Source organism: Mustela putorius, unplaced genomic scaffold (genome assembly GCF_011764305.1).
Source record: "Mustela putorius furo isolate JIRA1106 unplaced genomic scaffold, ASM1176430v1.1 tig00003972_pilon_pilon_pilon, whole genome shotgun sequence".
Lineage (NCBI taxonomy): Eukaryota > Metazoa > Chordata > Mammalia > Carnivora > Mustelidae > Mustela > Mustela putorius.
The window spans coordinates 7,520,152-7,541,820 of record NW_025422115.1 but is presented as its reverse complement, the minus strand read 5'-3'; the positions used below and the strand labels follow the sequence as shown (position 1 = coordinate 7,541,820).

At 36.5% G+C, this 21,669-nt stretch overlaps 1 protein-coding gene across 8 annotated transcripts in view; it reads right to left on the bottom strand.

The window, feature by feature from the left end:
- The window catches only part of TJP1 (tight junction protein 1), a 243,097-nt gene that overhangs the window by 48,924 nt on the left and 172,504 nt on the right, over positions 1 to 21,669 (bottom strand). For all 8 annotated transcript variants that reach the window (XM_045070625.1, XM_045070626.1, XM_045070627.1 and 5 more), the window contains 6 exons: positions 13,951 to 14,075; positions 13,133 to 13,235; positions 7,454 to 7,730; positions 3,729 to 3,832; positions 2,954 to 3,122; positions 1,994 to 2,141 (listed from right to left, as the gene is read on the bottom strand). In XM_045070625.1, the coding sequence (XP_044926560.1) occupies positions 1,994 to 2,141; positions 2,954 to 3,122; positions 3,729 to 3,832; positions 7,454 to 7,730; positions 13,133 to 13,235; positions 13,951 to 14,075 (926 nt within the window). The remainder of the gene's footprint in view (positions 1 to 1,993; positions 2,142 to 2,953; positions 3,123 to 3,728; positions 3,833 to 7,453; positions 7,731 to 13,132; positions 13,236 to 13,950; positions 14,076 to 21,669) is intronic.

The following is a 21,669-nucleotide window of genomic DNA, read 5'->3' as shown; positions in this document are numbered from 1 at the left end:
ACCTTTAAGTAACTGGTACTACTGTATATCTTGCCTATGGGCAGGTCACAGAGTTCTCAGGAATTAAATTTTCAGCACAAATATCTGGAAATAATCTGAAGACTCTGGGTCTTCTGCAGATGATGTATTCTCTTTTCTTTAGTATATGATACATGTTCTAACCATATTCCTAAATTTGGTAGTGCATAGAAGAGAATAATACCAGGAACTTTAAAACAAACAAACAAACAAACAACAACAACAACAAAAAAAACCACTATTTCTTGCCTCTATCTGAGAACAGGGCCCAGGATTCCGCATTTTTAAAAGATTTCATTTAATTGGTGTTACCCATAAGAATACCTGAGGTTCCCAATTAAAACATCCCAACTGTAATATAAAAAATCTTTTTCTAAAAATCCCTCAACTTTTAAGTTACAGATGCCAAGTGTGAATGAACTCTAAAATGAAAAAAGTAGGCATCAAAAAAAACTTTCTAAAATTTCGAATTTGCTCACAATAAAAACTAATGGTCAAAATTTGGATTTTTTTTTTTAAAGGAAAATCATGTCCAAATTGTTTGATACCAGTATGGTTTCTGGGTGAGAAATGTGTTAAAATTATAGCTGCTCCCATGAAGCATCCAAGGGTGTTAGTTATATCACTGTGTGCTGTGGCAGCAATCCTTTTCCAGGTAACATCTATGCTGTGTCAGGAAGATTTTTAGAACTAACATATTAACTTGTAGCAGTTAAAAATAATAATAATCAGCTATAAGATAAACCAGGACTGGCTTGTGACAATACTATTAATATTCCTTTTTAAAGAAAACATTACAACCTTAAAATAAAGATCAGAGTTAATATAATTTACAAACCTGAAATTGAAATTTAGAAAGTATCAGCTTCACATATTATCTAAAACCAACAGTGTACAACCATATTACTATGGCTTTTGACAATCTTTTAAAGGCTTTCTTCTGGCCAGATACTCCTCCTTTCTCTGTTTCCTTCTTTCTTGCCTCCTCACCTTCTTAAGGAATGCACTCCCCCAAGCACTTGGCCTCTCCAAACTTCAGTGACATCTATGGCTTGAGTTAACACCTCCATGCAAGTTAAGTCCGGAATAACTATCTCTAATCCTAAACTGTTCCACTCAAGTTTTCAAGTGCCTCCTGAAGATCTCCATATGGATTATTATTGAAAACAACAAATCAATTGGGTAGCCTACAGAGCCCTGGGAATGTCCACAAATTTTATGTAAAATGCTACATGTATGTGTACATGTGCCCTTTTCTAGAGACAAGGGCCATAACTTTCAGTTTCTCAAATGTATATGCAATCCCAAAGACCATATAAACGCAGATAAGTCATATACTACTAGCATACCAGACCCCCTTGGGATAAATACCAAAGAGTGTATTTTAAATTTTTATTAGGTTTTGTTTTAATTGTGTTATGTTAGTCACCATAAAATACATCATTAGTTTTCAGAGCAGTGTTCCAAGATGCACTGTTTACATACAATACCCAGTGTATTTTTAAAAGGGAAAACAAAGTCCAGATTAAACTGTCTAGGAAAGAACTACTGGTATAGTTAACCTGCCCAAGAAATAGATTCTATAAGCTAGCTAGCATCTTCTAATGCTGTGGATCAGCAAATTCCAGCTTAAGGCCAACTGTTTTTATTAAGAAGTTTTATTGGAACACGACCCTGCCCGTTCATTTACATACTGTCTACAGTTACACTTCTGTGCTACAAAGACAGAGTACTGACAAGAAGCTGTGTAGCTTGCATACCTAAGATATTTACTCTTTCATTCTTTAAGAAGTTTCAGTGACCTCTGGTTTTCTAGATAATCCCTAAATTGATTTTTTAAATCCCACAAAACCACAAAAAGCCCTACCTAAACTTGATAATCAAAAGAAAATCTATTTTCTAGTTTTATTTGTTAGCAATACCAGAAACATGTATCAAGCACACATAACTATATTAATGATAGAGTGTGATTTACCTGCCACTGCTGGGCTGCTGTGGAGAGTGTCTGGAATGATCAGAAGGCTCTGACCGTTGGTCAGGTGATCGTGACCGGCTGTGGCGGGGAGGTCTGTCATGTGATCGACCAGAATGATCTGATGCCAGTGACTGAATTTCTGAAATGTCTGTTAGGTAAAAGGGTGCTATTTATTTTCCCATAAAATGATTATAGTAAAATGTAAGGTACTCCAGGGATAAAAGATATAAGCTACTAAATATAATTTCATATAAAACTGATGTTTTAAAGCATTAACTTCATCAACCACTGATAAAAATGGTGAGCTGCCTACAGAAAATACATAGTGACAACATCAATGGACCCTGAAGGCATAGGCTAAGCGAAGTAGTCAGAGAAAGACAAAACAAAACAAAACAACCACAAAAAACCACAAACCCACACAACGACCAAACTCACAGAAAAAGAGTTCAGATTTGTGGTTACCAGGAGAGTTGGGGGAGGGGGGTACGGGGAATTAGAGGAAGATGCAAACTTTCAGTTACAAAATAAATGAGCACCAAGGATGTAATGTACAACATAATGACTACAGCTAACAGTGCTGTTATGGTATATATAAAGCTATTAAAGAGACTAAATCCTAAGAGTTCTCATCAAAAGGCGAACTTTTTTTGTAATTTTATCTATAGGAGTTAACCAAACATATTATGTTATTGTTTCATGATATACATAAATCAAACCATTATGCTATGCACCTTAAACTTCCACATGGATATATGCTGATTTTCTCAATAAAACTAGAAAGTAACTAAAAGTAAACCCTCTACCCTCTAATATATATATAAACAATATATATATTTGTAATTCTTAGATTTTGAAGATGTCTGGCTTGTACAAAAGTATTTCACTCAAACACATCAAATCTTCCTACTACTTCATTAGGGTCACTTAAAGGGGCTCTGCGAACAGAACTGTACTCACCATCTCTCTCAGAGGCATTAGCAGAGTGGATACTGTCAGAAAGATCAGGGACGTTCAATAGGGTAGCCCGTTCATCCCTCTGAACTACCATTTTTAACTTGCCTTTAGACCTTTCTATCAAAGTCTTTGCATCTGTCAGTGACATATTTTCTGTCACAGTACCATTTATCTGCAACAGAAAAGAAACGAGGTTGAAAATAAATGAAAAAAATACAAATGTTAACTTAATGTTATGGATCAGGAATATTTAAATTATCCTTGGCTTGCTGTAAGCAGCAAAATATTCCCTTTATACTTTCCTGTATTATCGAAGTACTCCTCTTCCCCAAAATAATAAAATTTTAATACACTCTTGCTTTGTCAGAAAACCCAAATTAGTATCTCCAAGCCTGTCACTTTCTATTACTTATAAACAAACTAACAAACATTTTAATAATATTTAGTTAGCAAAACACTTATTATGTAAGACTAAATGTATCTACCTACAAAGTAGCTCCTAACAGTGAGTGATATTCATTTGTAGCGATTAATTTGCCAGGATGACTCCAGGACTAAAGAAAGACATCAGTGTTGACATGTAATAACAGACAAACCATTTTTGTCCACTAAAAATGGCAAACCATCCAGTGTCCCAAACATTAGTTTTTAATTTTTTTTTTTTTTTTTTTTTTTTTTTTTTTTGCAAAATTGCTTTCAGCATTAGCAGAAGCTATATGGTTACACTAGAATTTTGTCTTCTATTTCAATTCCTTAAAATGTAAGAACAGGACTATACCTTTAATACAACATCGCCTTCTTGAATATTGCCATCTCTTGCTGCCAAACTATCTTGTGAAATTTCCTTTACAAATATATGGCTGGCCAATCGAAGACCATATTCTGAAAGAATATATTTAAATGTCTTTAGTGTAAAATGCTACGAGACTTAAATAGAGTTTAAAAGCATAAGAGTAATGACCACCTTGAGTTTTTAAGTACAACCAATAATAAGAAATTATTCTTAGCTACCCTGCAAAGATGACATCTCTTCTAATTATCAAAAGTGTGCAAATCAACATGAAAGCAAAAGAAGTTATATGATTCAAGCAAAAAGAGTGACAGACCTTATTCCATTTTACTCAGAGAAAAAAGCCCTGAATAACAGACCATTTCTTTCTATGTTGTAATAAAACACTAGCTCTTCAGAAGGTTTAATGAATACAATTCTAAAAAAATGAACTGCCTGAGGTTGGAAAAACTCTGGAGAGGTTGGCAATTTTACTGATAACTTGTGTTACCAAGCATACACTGTTTTTGTTTTCTATCAATTTCCTAGAGCGAAAGTATTTCCAATCCTACAAACCTCTAACACTGGAGAGACAAATGTAGAGCATTAGGACATAAACTCTGTACTAGTGTTAAGGCTTCAACTAGCTGAGCAGATACAGGCATGAATTATAAATGCCAGTCTTTTCCTTTTAACATCAAGTATCCAAAAGTAAGGCAACATTGATTCTATCTGTGGGTGAGGAAATGGTCACAGTTGAGGAAGGTACCAGAGTGTCCAGAAAACTGTCCAGGGACCTGCAAAACTATAGAATTCTGTTTTAAACTACAACAATGACAACAACAGGAAAAGCACTGCTCCTGGTTTTCTCAGGAAAGAGAAAAGGACAGTGTCGTTCTGCATTAAGGAAGTGGGGGTGGGGGGGGCAAAAAAAAAAGATCTTGGGGTTTTTGTTTTTAATATGGGATGGGTAGCAGGTCGGCTAACTCAAACTTCTATAAATTACATCAGAGTTACAGCTTAACTTAAGGCAAATACACAAAGAGCGCTCACAAGCAAGAAAATCACGGTAAAAAAAATAAAATGACTTTTGAGGGGATCTAGGCAGGCAAGTATATGTGTTTAATAAATGGTTGTTGTATCACAAAAGAATACAGTATTGATGACAAACTTCTCTTTATTTAAGATTAAAAAGTTACAGGGGCACCTGGGTGGCTTGGTCAGTTAAGTATTTGCCTTCAACTCAGGCCATGATCCCAGGGCCTGGGATGTAGCCCTGTGTCAGGCTTCTTGCTCAGTGGGGAGCCTGCTTCTTCCTCTCCCTCTGCTCCTACCCACCCCCAAGGGCTTCTCTCACTCTCAAAAAACTGAAAAAAAAAAAAAAAAATCTTAAAAAAAAAAAAGATTAAAAAGTTATAAATGACCAATAAAGAGATGACTTCAAAATAATCCTCATATATTCATATACTCCAAGTGTTTCCTTAGGTAAATATTAACTATGTGCCAGGCATTGTGGATAAAAAAGCAGCAAATGAGAGATAGTCCCTGCACTCCCTGGCAACCTCCACACGCACTAGGGGCAAATATAAGTGTAAGAGGACAGATAAAGGCAATACAGGGTTTCGTGTCCAGAATGGAGTCTGAGAAGGCCTCCCTAAAGAAGAAATACTAAAGTGGAAATACTACTGAACCAGAAGGATGAGGGTGTGCATGTGTGATTATGTGGGGTGGGAGTAGGTGGTGGGCAGTGGTAGAGACAGGGTGGTTAAAAATAAATGCATCTCTGTGAAAGTGTCTGTAGAACTGACTGGAAGGGATCCAGAGTCTAGTTTTAGAGACTTACTAAGTTCACTGAAGAGGTTAGGGTTGCTCACCAGACCAAAAACTAATAATAGTAACTATTAGAGAATGTGAGTTAACTACGATTATCATGTAAATGATGGCTGTGATAAACCTGACTGTGATCATTTTATAATGTATATGTATATCAAACCATCAAGTTTGTATTTTAAGTGCATAAAATTTTATGTATTTACATACAATGTTAATTACATCTCAATACAGCTGAAAGAAAAAAGATTATGGTAGTTTGGATAAGGGTGCTGGCATTGGAGAAAGGCAGTAGTGGGATGGTTATTTAAGAGTGCTATTTAGGGGCGCCTGCGTGGCTCAGTGGGTTAAGCCACTGCCTTCGCCTCAGGTCATGATCTCAGGGTCCTAGGATAGAGTCCCGCATCGGGCTTTCTGCTCAGTGGGGAGCCTGCTTCCCCTGCCCGCCTGTATGCCTCTGTCAAATAAATAAAATCTTTGGGGGGAAAAAAAAAAGTGGTATTTAGGAAGTTAGCATGTATCAAGTGGATACAGGGAAGTGAGGAAAAGAGAGATGTTAAGGATAACTACCATGTTATCCAAACTGGCATGAAAAACCAGGTAGATGGGAATATATTGAACCAGCGACCTCATAAGAAACACAAAAATTTTGAGGAAGATGTGCGTTTCTTTCAAGATATACTGAATTTTAGGAAGCTGAGCTACATGAAACACTGAAGGGAGTATGCCTAAGGGTCAGCTGGCTCACGAAAGTACAGCCGGAGAAATAAGTTTTGCCATCAGCAGCAGATAACTGCGCCAAGGAGTAGATGAGACCACCTGAAGAGGTTATATTGAAGAAAAAAGAGACTCTGGAAGAGAAATCTACCTAAGATCAGAGGGCAGGATGAGGAGAATGAAGTTGAAAGGATACAAAAAGGGGATGGGAGACCCAGAAGGACACAGTATTATCATTCTCTTGAAGCCGAGAGAAGACATTATTTCAAAACACAGGAACTCGAGCTTGCTTCAGCAGCACATATATAAAATACAGGAAGTGGTTAATGCTATGCAAAATGGTGCTGAAAAGGTAAGTAAAATAAACACTGAAAATTTCTACTGAATTAGTGTGCATGGTTTGGGGAGCAAGGTGAAACAGTTATCAGGCCAGAGAGGGTTGGAAAATGACCACAGCAGGGGTGGAGAGTTTGAGAAGTCTGCTACAGAATAAGGTGGGGAGCAAGAACTAGAAAAAGGTCCGTCAGATGCTGGTAGAGCAGATCAAAGTGAGCCCACATGATATTCTTAGTACAACACCTTTTTACCAAAATGATCAGCCACAAATGATCATTTGAGAGACGCGTCCACAGCAGAAGGATACCGCAATCAGATTCATTCTTATGAAATCTGATTCAGGGGAGGCAGCTGGCTTTAGTTTCAAAAATGTTAAAGATGCCCTGCATTACAGAAAGATACCCTAACAGGGGGATCCTTCTTCTTAATGTCTTCATTTAAAAAGTATTCTGCCCTTCCACACACCCCACCTCCACCAAGTCCAAGATTTCTTCCTATGGTTATGCCACTACTGATTCTAACAGCTAGGTAAAACACTGATTTTGAGCTTGGCGATGGTATGAAATTTATTAGCATAATTTGTATTTGGCTATCCTAATCAAAAGAAATACAAAATCCAACTACTGGACCATTTATTTGAAGGACTATCTGCTACAACAAAATTATTCAAGAGAAAAGTGATGATCCCTGAAGTCTGCTAAACGGGACAAGACCTACCGCAACAGGACATAACAATGAAGATCACAAAAGACAACAAAAGCAAGGATAGGAAGGGATGGCAATTTTACTTCTTACCAAAATTAATGTTAACATTTTCACGTGAAAATGATAAGTGAGTTAGGAGAGAATACCTTCATTTTTCCGGGATTTCACCAACGTGACTTTGGTGGGTTTGGCAGGTTGACTGGAGGCCACAGATCGCCTATCAGACCGTGGGGACAAACTCCTCTCTCTGCTTGCACTTCTATCCCTTGCCCAACTCTTCTCACTCCTTCTACTGACCAGACCGCCACGGCTGCTTCTTGGGTCATGGACTTCCTCATCGTAACTATCTTCTTCATTCTCAGATACCGGTTCAGGATCAGGACGACTAACTGGTATCTGAACTTTCTTCTTCCTCCGAATGGTCTACAAATAAAGTTTACCAAAAAAGCTTACTGATTTCCATATATACTTTCATTTCTAAGAGAAAAGAAAATTACAGTTTTCTGGTCCCATATCAATTAAACTAATTATGAATCAGAGAGACACAATATACAACAAATTACTATTTCCATAATGGATGTGTTTTCTGCTCTCGACAGATCTGGTTAAGAACCAAATTTGAAATAGTGAGTCAAATGAAGTCCTTAGTTACTTAATTCAGAAAGATTCTCTAGGTGTAATAATCACCAGCTTAAAAAAGAACTAATAACTGTTGGTGGTTGGAATGAAGGATGGAGCACTGTACTCTAGTACCATCAAATATACTGTAGTTGCTACCAAGCAAATTTGTAAGCCCAACTTGACTCCTTTAGATTTTCAGAATCCATCAATATCAAGGCCCACAACTGTCTTACTGAAACTCTTAACAGAGAAATTTACTTTACTTCCACACTAACATTCAACTAAGTCAAGTTGGAGCTAATAACTCTATTATACTTCACCAATACAAACTGCTTTCAGTTTCTGTATCTCTCCAATTTGTAATTTCTCATCTTGGCATAAATCCCTTCTTCTGGCTTTCTTTCCTCAATGACTCTAATAAATGGTTCAATTTTCCTTCACTTTCTGTAGGTTCAAGATCTTCAAGCATTACCTGATGGAGTGGCCTCTTAATCCCTGAACTGTGTGCAACTCACCTTCTCACTCTGATATACCCAGAATCTCATCAGATATCTGTAAGATCTTCTTGGGTTAACATTCCTTGTCTCTACTTTTGATGCTTTGATCTACTGAAACTTTTCGGTTCCCATCTTCTTTTGGACTCCTTTCTCTCCTATTCTCCCAGTCCATTAATTCCTTCCTGGTTTCACCTGCCTTGCTCTCAAGTTTTCATGGAATGTCATGCTGTGATATTTAAAGGACTTTCTCTTGACCTCTCAATCACCTGCTATGAAAAACTCTAGTCCTGTATTACCTTTACCTTCAGATGGCTGTTTTTCCACACTTTGCTGAGTAGGTCCTCCATAAATTCATTTTATTTAACAGAATTCTTTTGCTTGTTCAGTACTCCTTTCCTCTACCTCTTGCCTCTCTACGGAATTTGCTAACATGGGTATTCCAAAACCATTCTCCAAGATCCCAGTCGCTTAGCTTGACTCACAGAGATCAGTGCCACTTTACTTCCTTTATACTCCTACATTTTTTCAGTATCTCACTTATTTATTCATTTCTTCCTTTGGGGCTCAAAGACCAAGCTGATCCTCTTCCTGGATGAATGAAATCCTCCCATATGAGCTCTTATTCTTATCCCTACCCACCTCCAACAACTTCTTAATCAGTAACAACCCCTGAAGGTACTTGTAACTTTCATGTCTCCCTCAAATTTGTTCTCTGCCTATTATTCATCTGCTAATTAATCCTCTATTCCTCTGTCTTATTACACATTTCCAAGTTATCCTATCTCTTCCCTTTGTGGCTAATTTTCTTCAAAGAGCTGCTCTAACACTTAATACGGCTTGCTGCTCCTTTTTACTACCAAGGATAATCAGAGAAGGCTGTTCTGAGGAAAGAACACTGAAGCTGAAGAAGCAGCAAAATGCCAGTACATGAAAAGAGACAGGTCAGTTCCCTGTTAGGAACTGAGAGAAGACTGTCTGTCTTTCCACCCTCTGTGCCCCATAGCTCAGGCCCTTATCCAGTAACACTTACTATAAAACATTCTTAACTGACTCTCTGCATTTTAGCCACACCTCTACTTCAAGCTCCAACAAACTATTTTAGAAGTAATACTTCTGCAGTGTTACTTTTTTAAATCTTTAATTCCTCCCTAGCAATATACAAACAAAAAAAAAGTAACCAGATAAGGACTAGGAGCTTTCCATGTCTTCCTTCAAGAGAGTGCCTGCCACCGCTGTAAAATTGACCGCATCTGAAACTACTCTCAATCTCCAATGTGCATTATGGTTATGATTGTGTATATCCATCTAACCTGTCAAGATTCAGGTTTCTGGGAGAAGGTCCTTGCCATGCATTTTAACTATACAGTTAATGAAGTATTTGTAACTAGTTAATTGCTGAACTTACTGATAAATATCCAATCCTGTTATAATTCTCTATGTTAATGGTTGTACACTTACAAGAAGATATTTAGCAGGTTTGACAATTATGCTTGCTTGATTTTATCACTGAAAATTTTGAAAGAGAAATTTGGGGGGAAATGCCTACTTCAAAACAGTTTTGCTAAATTAAAGATTCAAATGTAAAATAAAACAATGAAATCCTGTAAGTACTAGAATAAAGTACAAGATATATAATTCTATAACTCTGATAAGGTAAAGGGGTTTATAAGCCTGACAGCAAAGATGGAACCAACCAAGTGAACATCTGACAGATTTGACAACGTAAAAATGAAGGCATTTCAGTATTGGAACAAAATGACATAAAACAACCCCCCAATCACCATAAACAACAACTCAGAAAAGCATATGGGGAAACAATACATGTAGTATACATGACGTAAGACTAACCATCCTAATATATACAGCTCTCTAGTATGACAATTATCACCATAAAGATGCAAAAGAATAAGCAAAAAAGAAACATAAATGGGCAATATATACACAACGGGATAAACTCATTTGTACTATAAAATATTTCACTTGAAATACTATGTTCAGTCTGTTTGGCAAAGATTTAAAAACTGTTGATAAAACTGGACTTACAATAGCCTACTGGCTTTCTGAAGGGCATTGGCAATACATACATCAAGTCATTCATGCCTTCTGGCTGAAAAGCCACTCCTAAGATGTTATTCCTAAACAGGAACTGAATAGGTAGGTAGAAACACAATGATCTTCAACACAGTATTTTTTTAATACCTGTAGAAACTGGATGCTGAAATGCCCACCCATGAATGGGTTAGGTAAGTAGCCCCATGGAGATATACTGAAGTGCTCAAAGAGGTCATCTTTAGGAGATGTTTCTGCTGAGTCATTTACTTCATAATGCTTTTTTAGGATAGTCAGAATTTTAATAAAAATTATACATGCTCACTGTGTCATAAACTATTTCTATCCTCACATTGTTAAATCTAAATTAGCCTACTTATGGCAGTTACATTATCCAGTAAAGTTCTAACATTTTAGTTCAACAGAAAAGAAATAATTTATTTGCTTAATAGCCAAGAAGCTCTTAGCTTATGGAAAGATAATCATAAACAACCAACCACCCCAATGTAAGAGCACAGGGAAGAAAACTGGGGTCAGGGAAAGAGGAAGTGGTTATTCAGAACTGGAAAAAAAAAATTAAATAAGGAAAAACAATGTATATATGATCTTGAGGTTCTGGACATGGCTGGGGATGAATTAAGAAAGCCGCCCCACAATGAAAGACCACAATCTAAGACACAGGTTTTATTTCAAAAGTCATATGGCAATGATAAACTTAACAAAGCAAGATATGAGCCAATCGCTTCAAATGTAGAAATGAACAACAGCTCTCTGCTGATTAAAACACCCTTCTACTCAATCCCCCTATAACCTCTCCCTATAAAGCAAAAAAAGACTTGCCCAACCTTCCTAAGTTCTGCCTGTCCAACTCATGTAGCTAATTAAGTATACTTAGAGCAAAATCTATCCCTGAGCTGCCCCAAATCCTTTTCCTATTTCAAATACATTACAGATTTTGGACCTACTTCTTACAAAATAATTTCTATTGGGAAAAGTCTGAGGTGTAGGAATACAACTTTCTTAGATGCATTATTGATATGGAGTATGTAAGTTGAATATTTTGCATGCCAACAACAACAACAACAACAAAACCCAGCTCAACATTTCAGGAGAACAGGGAGCTTAAAAAGTTGGGGTTATAAGCGAAGCTCACAACCTCATGTATAAGGGAGAAAAACCCAATTTACCTAAGGTGCTCACCTTGGAATGTGAAACTGAAAAACACTGTAAATAATAATAACAATGCTAAGGATCAGCAGCTAAGGCAAGAATGCTAAAACTGACTCAGTTTTAAGATAAGCAATTATAAAAATTAGCCATTTGCTTCCATAAATACTATAAGCTCATGTTCTAAAAACTGTTTAAAAACTCTACCACCCACTAACCAGTATGTATACGAGAACTATGATTTTAAAATGACATTACAGTTGTAAATATATAATTAAAATGAAGTTGTGAAAATATATAACTCAAAAGATGATATCTGTCATTTGGAATGCCGTAACTCAAGAGTGGGTATACTGCGATTTGAGAAAACTCTCACCTCACCAGCATTAACACTGGTGTGGAAATAAACCATATGTCACGCAGCCTACACAAGAGAAGAGGGCCTAGCAACTGTGCACAGTCTTAGCACAGTCTCAGGGAATACACCTTCTAGATCTCACCCAATCCCTAAGGTCCAAACATAATGGTGGCCTTCCTTTCACACCCTCTCCCTTCCACTGGGGCCACTGTGGTTCTGAGTGTCTGCTAGGAAGTAGAAAAGTTCTCAGCAGCCAAGGCAGGGCAAACCACCTAGCTGCCTACTCTGTCTGGCTCTTCTTCCTGCTCTGTATACCTGATCTAAAGCCTCAAAGCAGTGCCTTTATCAGTCCTTTCAGAAGCTAGAAGGGCAAAAACGTGGGGAAGGAGCAAAGTGGGTAAAAGAAACAGCTAATATGCTCCTAAATATATATAATTTTAAATAGGACTTTTACATTAAATCCATTTTGTGCCACACTGGCTTAGTTTTACCTGTTATTTGTAGCCAGTTATTAAGAGTTAACTGAACTTCTTTTCCCTTATTTAAAAAAAAAAAAAGACTTTTAGAGAAATAATGAAATAGAAGACAGTTCCAGCTATATACTAAAACAGTAACATTAAAATGCACCCTGAACAACCCTACAATGAAAATCTTACCACTTTCTCTCTCCTCAAACTGTATCAGAATAACAAGGAAAGTGGTTGATGATGTATATGTTCAAGGGACAATGTAAAACTTGCCCATTAAACAAATCCTGTAACAGAAAACAGGGCTAAATATTTCTAACAGTCTACCATGCCAAGATTCAATCTAATATAAGTACTTTAAAAAGAAGGAAACATTAAGCGATAAAAAGGTGACCATTCAATCACCCCCCACCTTTCCTCTTCAATCAAATAAATAAATAAATACTAGATAATAAATAAATAAATCCTAGTACCTAAATTTTGAGAAAATATACACAGTGATAAAACACATCGCCAGTTATTAGAAAAAAACACTCTTGTAAGTTAACTTTAGAACTACTGATCCAGTTTTCATTTTCTTAAAGGGTTAAGATGAACTTAAAAAACCAGAAACGTATCAACCCTAATGTTGATACTTTTGCTAAATTAAAGGTAAAAGATACTTACAATTTTTGCATTCTTCCCACTTTTCCTTAGCTGTTGAACAGCAAAGGCATGTTCAACATTATCCATTGAAACTCCGTTAACCATCGCAACTCGGTCATTTTCCCTAAGGAAAATAAGGTCATCAAAATAACAAGTTAGAGAAAAAACATACAGACAGGTTTGTGAATACATTTTCAAGATGGGTTCTTCCACAAAAATATTTCAATTATAGGCTAATCTATTTGTCTTCAGATCAATGATACAATAATGTCAAATAACTTTCTGATTTCCTATAACATTTAGAAACTAACCTTAGGCCACTAATGTTTTTAAATCATTAATACAATGTTTTTAACAAAAGAGTGAACAGGTACCACAACAAAAAATAATTTTTGGTGGTACAATTAGAGGACATTAAAAGATACATGTTACATAGCTGGGAAAAGTACTTTAACATAAGTACTTCCCTTCTTAAAAAGCAGTCTTTCTCCTTCCAGTTTTCTTTCAATCTTTCTGACCACAGCTCACTTTTTGCTAGGTAGCGTATCTTCCTTCTCTCTTTCCCTTGTTTATCTTAACTGAACAATAAGGACAAGATTAACAGTGAGCTGTTCCTGAAGGCTAAATTCCACCCCAAACTGTCTAACAAGTTTTCTCTTCATCTTTATTTTTACAGTAATCACCCATTTAAGGTAAGGGATACTAGCTTTCCATTTATGGTATCTCTATTATCTCTAAGTAGAAATGTATGTTAATTTAAGGAAATCCCTAGCAGAATTCGCCAGTGACTGAGGGTAGGAACAGTGCTTGTAACCAAGTACTAAAAGAAATGTGCTTACTGTAGCTGTCCTTCAGCAGGTCCCCCTTTCAGCACATCTGAAATTACTATGGAAGTTTCCCCACTCTGAAAATGAGGGTTGTCTCTTCCACCAGATATTGCAATTCCAAATCCAAATCCAGGAGCCTAAAGTAATAATTATGGAAAAACACTCCTATTACGAAAAATAATTGTTCACTGTATGATACAATCTAAAAAAGTTTAAATATAAAAATTACCATCTTATTACATCTATGATTCAAACACTTGCTTGTGTGATACATATCAGAATGATCTATACTGATATGGGAATGCATACTCTAATAAATTAAATGCTGGACATAAAAGATTATTAAAATTTGCTGATTCCAATGTTTTCTAAGTACTAAAACATATTTTAAAATTCTGAACACTACAATCCTGCATTTACTTTTATCATAAGAGCTCTTGAAGGTATTGGCAATGCACTAGTGTTATCATCACAAAACTGGCAAATAATTTATAGAATGAATACTTAATTAGTATAAACATCTGATGCCACCTTGTATAATAAATATCAATAAGCTGTGAAAATCAAATATATTATTTCACCATCCTTCAACTATGCTAAAAATCTCTTTAGAAGTAATACATTATAAGAATATCTTATATGCACATTGCATAGAACAGAAAGTAGAACCGTATCAAACCGTTTAAAAAACATTTTTAATGGGGCACCTGGGTGGCTCAGTTGTTAATCATCTGCCTTCAGCTCAGAGCATAATCCCAGGGTCTGGGATCCAGCCCCAGCTCTGTGAGAAGCCTTCTTCTCCCTCCCCCAATCCCCCTGCTGTGTTCCCTCTCTGGCTCTGTCAAATAAATAAAATCTTTAAATAAATAAATAAAATATATTTTTAATTAAAGAAAATAATAAACTATATACTTCTAAATGACCTGAAAATCTTAATCACAATGACTGAGGGCAGACCAATACAAAGAAAACTGAAAATATTTCCAAGTTAAAAAATTACTAAACTCATATCTTCCTAAAATACAAGAATAAATCTACATAAAACCATTCCCTTAGTATAACTCAAAACTGACAATATCCAAATTACAAAACAGAAACAGGCCTAAAATTTCAAAAATATGATTAGAAAGAAACAACTGTTGGCACAGAATTAGGAAATACGAGAAACTACTTTACAGAACAAATTCAAATACATTTGAAAACCCTGATGAACCAGGGACACCTGGGTGGCTCAGTCAGTTAAGCTTCTGCCTTCCACTCAGGTCATGATCCCAGGGTACTGGAATCCAGCCAGGCAGCGGGGTCCCTGCTCATCAGCAGGGAGTCTGATTCTTCCTCTGCTTCTTTCCCCCACTTGTGTGCACACATGCTCTCTCAAATAAGTAAGATCTTTTTTTAAAAAGGGTAAAGGGAAGAAAAAGAAAATCCAGATGAACCCGATTATTGAAATGACTCAGAAATTAAAAATGCAATTTAAACAACACAATTTCCGGAAATGAAATAGAGAAAATTATCCCACAAAAAAAGCACCAGCCACAGATGATTTCATAGGCAAATTCTACCAAGACATCATTGTCCAGGTAGCCTCAACGCCTCATAAACTGTTCCAAAGCACTGAAAATGAAGGAAAGCTTCTAAACTTTTCTATAAAGCAACTATAATACTGACATCTAAATGATAGTGACTGTCTATAAAGACAGAGCCCCACTCCAAATATTAAAGCCCAAAATGATTTCTATATAACTATACAAAAAGTATTAAGCAAAAAAAAAAAAAAAAGAGGAAACAGAGGGCTACTTCTGACAAATACTCCATGACAAAATGATATATTACAAGAATGCAAGATTGATGTATAAGGAAATTCACTGGTATCATACACATATCCTATTACTAAATCTAAAGGAAAAAAAATTCTATGATTATATCCACAGACTTTAAAAAGGACTTTGACAAAATCCAACAGTTACTAATAAAGAAATTTTTTAAAAAATACAAGAGAATTCAATCTGTTGTGATAGTTGCTTTTTATTAAAATATGTGAAGAAAATCCAGCTTCACATACAAACACAGTTTAAAAAAAAAAAAAAAAGGAAGCAGCCCTTTTAGGTTATTCTGGATATTTATGTTTGATTTTATACCAAAACTTGGTGTGAGCTTCCTAACAGCTGCAATGTACAATCTGAAACATATCAATGAATTTTTTGTACTCCTATACCCATTGGCAGGTTTTGCACTTCCAATGGGTATTTTTAACCATTATTGGTTTTATAATAGCATGCCTTGGTCATGTGAAAAATACTTGGGCAAATCTTTGAAAGGATAACATATTTCATTATATATTTTTTTAAAATTCTGTATTGTGGTGCCTGGGTGGACTTTGGAACGTCTGACTTTGGCTCAGGGTCATGATCTCAGGGTCCTGGGATGGAGCCTCCTATCGCTCTGGGCTCAGCAGGAGTCTGCTTGTCCCTCTGTCCCTCCCCACCCCTCTACCCCGCACTGCTCATACCCTCACATTCTCTCTCAAATTCTCAAGTAAATAAAATCACAAAAAAATAAAAATAAAGATTGTGTATTAATATCACCAATCTCATCAAAATCTCTAAGTACTGAAAAGCTATTGGCTCATGGTAGCAGGTGAAAGCTTTCCAAATGTTAGTTTTTGCTTTAAATTCAATTTTCTTTATTGGCAACAAATACATCAGAATTGCTTTCCCTGAAGCAACAGGTACTCATTCATTTGAGAAAAATGTCTGTCAAATATTCAACTCTGGATAACCATATCTTCCTTCAGGTAAACATCGTGTTACACACACAGACATATGCACAACTCGTTTCCAAGTCAAACAATCACAAAAGTACTTCAGTATAAAGTGTCTTATGCATATATACTATTTCAATGAGTAATTTAAAAACTGTACTCAAAAGCTGAGATGCAGTAAAACTAAAACTAATAATTTTTACTGCTTCGAATCATTCAGAAACGAACTTGGAACTGTTCTTTAAACCGTGAGTGTATGGCAGTGACTGTTAGTAAATGTTTGATGCCATTACCTTGATTTGGGGCTATGGCAGCCAGTTTTACCCAACACTACTTCTGGACCTTTACTACAAAAATATCAATATAGTGCAAAAGACAAATAATATTTTCATACTGTTAGGAAAATAATTTGCACTTGAGCCTAAAAAGGTTTCAGAGACATGGTGGGGGTCCTCAGACCATACTTTGAAAACACTGATATTAGGAACTTCTAAAAAATAAGAAAAAGCGGGGGGAAAAAAACCCTACCAAAATAACAATAAAACAATGAAACAGATCATTTGCAGAAGATACACAAGATATTAAAACTCATAATTAGAGAAATGCAAATTAAATTAAAACCACACAGTGAATGATAAAACTTAAAAGTATGACAAGACATTTTATTGGGAGGGCTGTAGAGAAAAAGGTATTCTTACACACTACGGATAGATATGTAAACTTTAATTCTTTAGGAATTTGTTAATACCAAACTAAACTATAAAAGCACTATTCTTTTGACAAAGCAAACCAATTTCTAGGAATTTACCCTAAAGATACATATACATCTCCAACAATATGAAAATACATACAGAGTTATTCCTTGCAAATTGTTAACTGCAAATAGTGGGGGAAAATCTAAATGCCCACAGAATACCTGTAGAGCAGTGGGTAGTAGAGGGTGGGATTATTTTGCTTTTTATCCTCCTCAGAAAAGGCTCAAACTAATCTTTCATTCTATATACTTTAATGTTGTTCGTTTACATCTTTCTTGATAATTCTTTTATTTAAAAATGTTAAAATAACACAAAAATATTATAAAGAAATATTGAAAATGTCAGGAACTTTCAGTAAGAAAGACAGAGATGAGAAGTTATTTTCCTTAAGATTTACTTATGAGTATTCCTCCTCAGCCTTTAAGCTAAGATCAAGTGTAGATTTACTTGTGAGCAAATCTAGGTACAGTTTTTGGCTGCATTGAGCCAGGGTCAAAAACCTAGCCTGGACCACTGCTTCTATGTACCCCTGGCACTTTGTAAGGCATGTAAATCCTGGATCAGTGTTTGCTCCAGTTCATTTAATGACTAGCCAGAAATCTGTGGTCCCTAAATCTGGCTATGGGATGAGAATCACTTGGGAACAGTTTCAAAAGCTGATGTACAACCCCCCACCTCATACCAATTTAAAAAAAAAAAAAAAAAAGGAAGAGGCGAAATGGCAGGCTTTTTTTTTTTTTTAAAGATTTTATTTATTTGACAGAGAGAGAGAGCTCACACACAGCAAGCGGAGGGGCAGGCAGGGGGAAAGGGAGAAGCAGTCTCCCTGCTGAGCAAGGAGCCCAATGCAGGGCCTGGGATCATGATCTGAGCTGAAGGCAGATGCTTAACTGACTGAGCCACCCAGGTGCCCCTGGCAAGCATTTTTAAAAAATTGATTCTAATGGGCAGCCAGTGCTGACCACTTCAGCCTTAAATGGTTTGTGAACTTCAGACCAAGGTGACAATCAAAAACTTCAAAGGTTTCACAACTATTCCACACTTCCCCTTCCCTCTATCTTCACCCTTGTCTCACTTGGCCTTCTCAATAAATTTCTTATCTCCACCAGCTTAAAATTTACCCTCCCTCCTGTTTGAAGGGTTATCATACTAAAAACAAATCTGATCCTGTCATTCTAGGGCCCATGCATGGGTCTAAACTCCTTAGTATGAAGCACCATGAAATACAACTCCAACCTACTTCCTGGCACCCCAATATTTGCTCTACACACACTGAACTATGGATCCCTGCTTAAGCATGGCATGCATTAGGAAACTCCAAGCTTTTGCATGTCCTCTCTATTCCCAGGGCCCTTCCTTATTATTATTATTATTCCCTTCCTTAAGGGCCTTATCATTATCAGTCTTGTAAGCTTTAGCTCATCCTTCAAAATCCAAGTTCAGGGGCCCCTGGGTGGCTCAGCTGGTTAAGCATCTGCCTTTGGCTCAGGTCATGATCCCCAGGGTCCTGAGATCGAATCCTACAACAGGATCCCTGCTCCATGGGGAGCCTGCTTCTCCCTGTGCCTCCCTCTCTCTCTCTCTCTCTCTCTCATGAATAAATATTTAAAAACCAAAAACACAAAATCCAAGTTCAATGTCATCTCCTTCATAAAACCATCCCACTTTCCCACTGGTAGAAGAGGTATACACCTCTGCTACTTAACACACGTGGCACTATGAATAACCTGGCTATCAGAGCCCAGCCTGGGAGGGATTCACATACTCATTTACATATTCCAGCTAAATACATCCCTGCAGGAGCCTAACACAAATTGGTTTGTCAACAACTGTGAACCAAAACAAGTCTATGACTAATTATTCAATTTAATTTTAATTAAGTTCCCATTCTTTTGGGATGCCTGGGTGGCTCTCTCGGTTGAGTGTCTGCCTTTCAAGTCAGGATCCCAAGGTCCTGGGATTGAGTTCCGCTTTTGGGTCTTTACTCAGAAGGGAGCCTACTCCTCCCTCTGCCTGCTGCTTCCCCTGCCTGTGCTCTCTCTCCCTCTGACAAATAAATAAAATCTTTTTAAAAAAAAAATCCCTAAAGAAAAAAAAAAGTTGTCTTTTTTTTTTTTTTTTTTTTAAACTAGCACTAATTTAAGCATTAGAAGCTCAGATTCCTGGAAAAATTAACACCCATGGTAGTACCATGGATTCTAGATGTTCTTGAATTCTCAAATAAAAAAATGCAGGAAAAAGCTATACAATCAACAAAAAGCATTTACAACAAAGCCCAGTAACCGATATATCCCCACAAGGCACAAAACAGAAGCAGTCAGCGAGGAGCAACTAGCTATGAAACTTGTGTGTTCCCAACACCTACATGGAAGGAAAGCCACAGTTTCCAACATACCTAAGACCTGAAGAATCCCCCAAGTAACTGATAGGTATTCACTGGAAAGAACAATGTGACAATTTGAGAACAGCAGCGGAAACTGGGAGGGATTTTGCCTGCTCCAATAGTAGGTGACAGCAAGAAGCCTTGGCAGTAGAGCCGTAATCAACTGGAGCAGGGTAACCTGTAGGAACACTCAAACGCTGACCCGAGGAACACTCAACACTGACCTGTCGCAGGCCTTTCTAGGACAGGGCCCCACATTGCAGAGAAACTGTTGGCAGTGGAATTAAAACTGGGTGGGACAGGAACAACAGAGACAAAAGAGGTCCAGATAAAAGTGTGCAAAAGGCAAATAACTAGGAAATGTCAAAAAGCAGCAGTTACGTTTTTTGGCAGACATACATGCATGTACATGTAAACACATGCACACACAAGAAAACTAAGCCAATTTCCAAAAAACTAATTTTACATAAAATGAGCAAAGAAAGTAACAGGATCAAATCCATTACAAAATTACTATGAGCAGAGTGAGTAGAAGAATATCCCTACAGAAAATGGAAGCTTGCCAGAATGAGTGCTCAAAAAAAGGGGTGGGGGAAGCTGTTACTATTACAAAACAACCTAAAGGGCATAAGGAAATATATAAGACATGAAAGAACAAAAATAATAATTAGAAAAACTCAAAAATAAGTTGACAGAATTCAAAGAGTCAATTATAAATTTTAAAAAGTCATTTTAAAAAATATTTTATTTATTTATTTGACAGAGAGAGAGATCACAAGGAGACAGAGACGCAGGCAGAGAGAGTGGGGGGAAGCAGGCTCCCTGCCGAGCAGAGAGCCCAATGCAGGGCTCGATCCCAGGACCCTGAGATCACTACCCGAGCCGAAGGCAGAGGCCCAACACACTGAGCCACCCAGGCGCCCCAAAAAGTCATTTTTGATAGGACCACAAGACTAATAAATAATACTATAAAAGAAAAAGAAAGTAAAAGGAAAAATCTTTTTAAAAACAAAAAGGAAATGATGCATAAGATTTTTTAAAAAGATGTGAAAGAAAATTTTGGAAGATAGGCAGTAGAGATACAACATATGCATAGCGGGAGTCCCTAAAAATTTAAACCAAAATAAGGGAAAATAATAGTAAAAACTGTAAAAAACGGAACTTTCTATTATGAATTTTTTAATTGAAATTACACACTCAAAGGACACACATCAATGTAGATACAAGAGTTATCAGAGAGTATCAATTCAGAGACCAACACCAAGATCTACTCAAATAAAATGACTATATTTAAGGAAAAGGGTTCTTTGGCATCTAGGCCAAAAGATCTCATAACTTACAAAGAAACAAATTTGTATTATCATCACATTTGGATAGCAACATGTTATGCCAAAGATAACATAGTTAAAGTACTCAAAGAAAACAGTGAGCCAAGGATTTTATATCTAGTAGAACAGACCTTCAAGTAAAAAGACACAGATAAGCTAATAAACATGCAAAACCACAGGGAATATTGTTTTCATGATCCCTTTCTCAAGAATCTAAAGGACAATCAAATTCTTGCTAAAGAATCTAAATCTGACAATCGAAATGACAAAGGAAACACAGAGAGGACTAGTGATAAGCATTAAATATATTGTTACTTATAATACTAAGATTAAATGAGGATTAAGGGGAGAAAGAATCAAATTATGTAACAGCTATATGATCCAGGTATACTAAAAAACCATTTTTTTTTTAAATGGGGAGAAGAGTAAGAATAGCCTGTATAATTTTAGTCTGTTTACAGTAATTAAAATTGATACTGTCAGAATTACTATTATTCTGGACAA